The following is a 3,900-nucleotide window of genomic DNA, read 5'->3' as shown; positions in this document are numbered from 1 at the left end:
GGACTGCCGGGTGCCCCTGGCATCCCTGGAGAGAGAGGAGAGCAGGTGGGTGAGCTCCCAATCCATCCATGTCCCTCTTGCCATCCCAGCCCTTCCCAGGGGCTGTGCCTGGTCCCTTGGTGCCCCTCAGAGCTGGCATGGGACCACATCCCTATCCCCCACACTAAGTAAGGTCACTCCTAACCCCTCCACTTCTCCCCAGGGCTTACCAGGAGTGCGTGGACCCCCAGGGCCACCCGGGCCCATTGTAAGTACCCCTGCCTGGGGTGGGAGGTTGCCAAGGCGTGTTGGGCATCCTGGTATGGTCCTGGGGGGCTTGGAACCCCCCAGTGCAAGATGCCAAGGGGGCCTGACACCCTGCCCTGAGGCCGTGGTGATGGGCAGAGCAGAGGTGCAGCGTGGCAAGGATGTCCCTGGGCAGTCTGGAGATGGAGGTGAAGGTGCTGCCAGCCTGGAGATGGAGCAGGAGCTCTGCAGCACCCCGAGGGCTCAGCCCAGGCTCCCCAGTGCCTTTTCCAGGCTGTGACCTCCCTGTTTCTCCCCTCAGGGCCCTCCAGGTTTTCCTGGAACGCCTGGCTCACCCGGACTGCCCGTAAGAACCCAGCACGGCTCTGCTCTGTGCCCTGTGTGGCTGCTGCTTGGTTTGGCTGTGTCCCTTGTCCTTGTCCCCACTGGGGCAGCCACAGCACAGCTGCCCTTTCCACTCCATCACCATCCTTCATTTCCACCTCCTCCATCCCAGTGCAAGGGCATCTCAGCAGACCCAGGGGCTGTGAATGACCTGCCTGAGCTCAGGGACCTGGTGCAGGCACTCACCAACCTCAGTGCCATGTGTTGGGTCCTTTCTCCACAGTGGGACCTGGTTCAGCTCAGCAGCTCCTGGTGTGCCCCATCACAGCTCCCATGGGGAGGGCTGGGTGACACCTGGTGGCACTCAGCTGCTGCCCCTTCCCTGGCTGCCCCCAGGGGCACACTCATGGGGGCCAGGAGTGTCCCCAGTGCTGCCTGGGCTCATTTTCCTCCTCCTCTGTGGTCATTCAGCCTCTACCACCATCTCCATCTTGACCCTCATCATCATCATCTCCATCTCCATCCTCTTGCTGCCACCAGTGCTTGCTCCAAGCAGGAGCAGCTGGTGGGGCTGTGCCAGTGGGTCTTGGAGGGTCCTGCCCTCCTGCTCATGTCCCTTCATCTGCTAATGTCACCATAACACCACGGTCTGTGTGGGTCTGTGTGGGTCTGTGTGGGTCTCTGTAGGTGTCTGTGGGTCGTTGCTCTGCGGTGTGCCAGCGTGTCCTGTCTAGCCTCTGCCACCTTGGCACCACATCACCCCACTAACCCACCCCATGGCACAGAGCCTGCAGGCTCACAGCTGTCCCTGTGCCACCTATTCTCTGGGAAGATGGGAAGCACCAGGTTGGAGCTGTGGGCTGGAGCATGCCCTGGGTTCCAGGAGCTGGGCACCCCATGCAGCAGCACCCCCAGGGCTGAGCTTTCCATGGCCCTGGGGCTGCCTATAGGCCCTGCCCACATGTCTTGGTGTGGGGGGCACAAGCAGCAGTGCCAGTGTCTGGGTCTGAGTATACCCCACTACACCTGGGTGCTGAGCCCAGTGCCCGTGGCTGTGCCATGGGTGGAGGGAGCCCAGCCAGGTGCCAGGTAGGTTCTCCCTGGTGCCTGGTGGTCCCAGCAGGCTGGTGGAGATCACAGACTCCCATGGGCTGTGCCTGGGTCCTGCTGCCAGGTGGGCACAGCCCTGGGCAGGGCTTGTAGGATTGTCCCTGTAGCTCTTCTCTTCTCCCTCCGAAGGGTCTCCAAGGGGAACGTGGCCCTGCTGGGCTCGCTGGAGCCAAAGGGGAGCCGGTGAGTGCTGTGGGAGGAGGGGACAGGGGGACACTGGTGCCCTCAGGGCTTTGGGCACTTGGCTGGGGCATTGCAGGTGGCTCAATGTCATCCTCCTCCTGTGCAGGGCCCTCCAGGTCAGCCTGGTTACCCCGGAGCAACAGGTCCCCCCGGCCTTCCCGTGAGTACTGTGGGGAGCCAGGCAGTCTCTGCCAGCCCCCAAACCCCCCCAGGGTTCCTATGTCCCTCCTGGGGTTTGTCCCTGTCCCGTCCCACACATTCCTGGTGTACTTTCCATTGCCCTGTTCATCCATACCACATCCATCTGGGCCTGTCCTGTCTGTGCCCCCATCTTTTCCCATCCACATCCCATCTGTCCCCCCACCTCTCATCTATATCCCATGTCCCATCCCTGCCCCATGTTCCATCTCCATGTCCCATGCCCCATCCCTGCCCCATGTCCCATCCCTGTCCCATGTTTGCCCCATGTCCCATGTCCCATCCCTGCCCCATGTCCCATCCCTGTCCCATGTTCCATTACTGCCCAATGTCCCATCCCTGCCCCATGTCCCATGTCCCATCCCTGTCCCATGTCCCATCCCTGTCCCATGTCCCATCCCTGTCCCATGTCCCATTACTGCCCAATGTCCCATCTCTGCCCAATGTCCCATGTCCTATCCCTGCCCCATGCCCCATCCCTGCCCCATGTCCCAGCTCATCCATCTCCTTCCTTCCCCAGGGCATCAAAGGGGAGCGAGGCTACCTGGGCCCCCCAGGAGAGAAAGGAGAGCTGGTGAGTCCCTTGGAGCTGTGCTCCAGGGGCAGAGGGGCTGGGGGCTGTCCCAGGTGTCCTCCTCACCATGGGGCTGAGGTCCTTCTGACCCTGTTCCTCTCCTTCCCAGGGCCCTCCCGGCTTGGATGGACTCCCTGGTCCCATAGGGCCAGCGGTAGGTGCCCACCCTGAGGGGTCTCAGGGGGCTGTGGGGAGGGAAGGGGGTGGCTGTGGGTGCAGTGAGGTGCTCCCCACCATCTCACCTCCTCTCTCTGCAGGGACCGAGGGGGGAGCGTGGGCTCCCAGGCAGTGCTGGAGAGAAGGGGGATCAGGTGAGCATCTCCCAGGGGGATGGAGACCCCCAGGACCCTCATCGGGCAGGATGTGGCCCTTGGGGTCTGGCTCAGCTCTTGTCTCTCCACAGGGTTTCCAGGGTCAGCCTGGCTTCCCTGGACCACCGGTGAGTCCATCCCACATGGGATGGTGCCTGTTCCTGGCTGTGTGTCCCCATGTCCCCATGGGGCCAGGGATGGGGATGGAGGGTCCTACCAGCAGGACATAGGCACATCCCATGGGATAAGGTGCAGGGAGCAGCTCCAGAGCAAACCCACTCAAATGGGTTTGGAGACAGCAGAATGCACAGAGTGGGATCTGCTGGGATCCCCCCCTCACCCAGCACCCTCTTCTCCTTAGGGGCCCCCTGGCTTCCCAGGGAAGGTTGGTCCAGCTGGGCCACCAGGACCTGCAGCCGAGAAGGTGAGTGCCAAGGGGGAGCACCACCAGAATGTGGTGGTGGCACCACTTGTCCCTCGGGCTGGGACCAGGTTTGGTGCCCAGCCCTGGCTGTGCCTGTGACCTCCTGTGGCTCTTGCAGGGCAGTGAGGGCATGCGTGGCCCCACGGGAATGCCAGGGCCCCCCGGACCTCCTGGACCCCCAGGAATCCAGGTAAGACCCCCATGTGTCATAGCTGGGGGCAGAAGGGGCAGGACCACCCATATCATGGTGCTACTGGAAGCACAACTGGCTGTTCCCGTTCACCACAGACCTGTTCCCGTACCCCAGAAAAGTGTTCCCATGGCCTGGAGTGGTCAGAACAAGTCCCTCAGAGACCCCCAGAGACCCCCAGTGCAAACCACCCTCTGACACTCTCACCTCATCCCCACAGGGCCCTGCTGGTGTGGAAGGACTGGATGGCAAGGATGGCAAGCCAGGGCTGCGGGTGAGGCTCTCCTGGGTGTTGGTGGGGGGCAACCACCCTGCAACCCCCCCGGGACACCCCCAACCC

At 63.0% G+C, this 3,900-nt stretch overlaps 1 protein-coding gene across 1 annotated transcript in view; it reads left to right on the top strand.

Annotated features, from left to right (window-relative positions):
* COL16A1 (collagen, type XVI, alpha 1) overlaps nucleotides 1–3,900 on the top strand; it is a 20,102-nt gene that overhangs the window by 13,405 nt on the left and 2,797 nt on the right. The window contains 12 exon segments of the mRNA XM_009078863.1: nucleotides 1–45; nucleotides 203–247; nucleotides 548–592; nucleotides 1,810–1,863; nucleotides 1,970–2,023; nucleotides 2,582–2,635; nucleotides 2,745–2,789; nucleotides 2,893–2,946; nucleotides 3,039–3,074; nucleotides 3,308–3,370; nucleotides 3,489–3,560; nucleotides 3,781–3,875. Coding sequence (XP_009077111.1) covers nucleotides 1–45; nucleotides 203–247; nucleotides 548–592; nucleotides 1,810–1,863; nucleotides 1,970–2,023; nucleotides 2,582–2,635; nucleotides 2,745–2,789; nucleotides 2,893–2,946; nucleotides 3,039–3,074; nucleotides 3,308–3,370; nucleotides 3,489–3,560; nucleotides 3,781–3,875 — 662 coding nt within the window.

This window comes from Acanthisitta chloris, unplaced genomic scaffold, assembly GCF_000695815.1.
Source record: "Acanthisitta chloris isolate BGI_N310 unplaced genomic scaffold, ASM69581v1 scaffold11290, whole genome shotgun sequence".
Taxonomy (NCBI): Eukaryota; Metazoa; Chordata; class Aves; order Passeriformes; family Acanthisittidae; genus Acanthisitta; species Acanthisitta chloris.
This window is presented reverse-complemented; position numbering and strand designations above follow the sequence as displayed.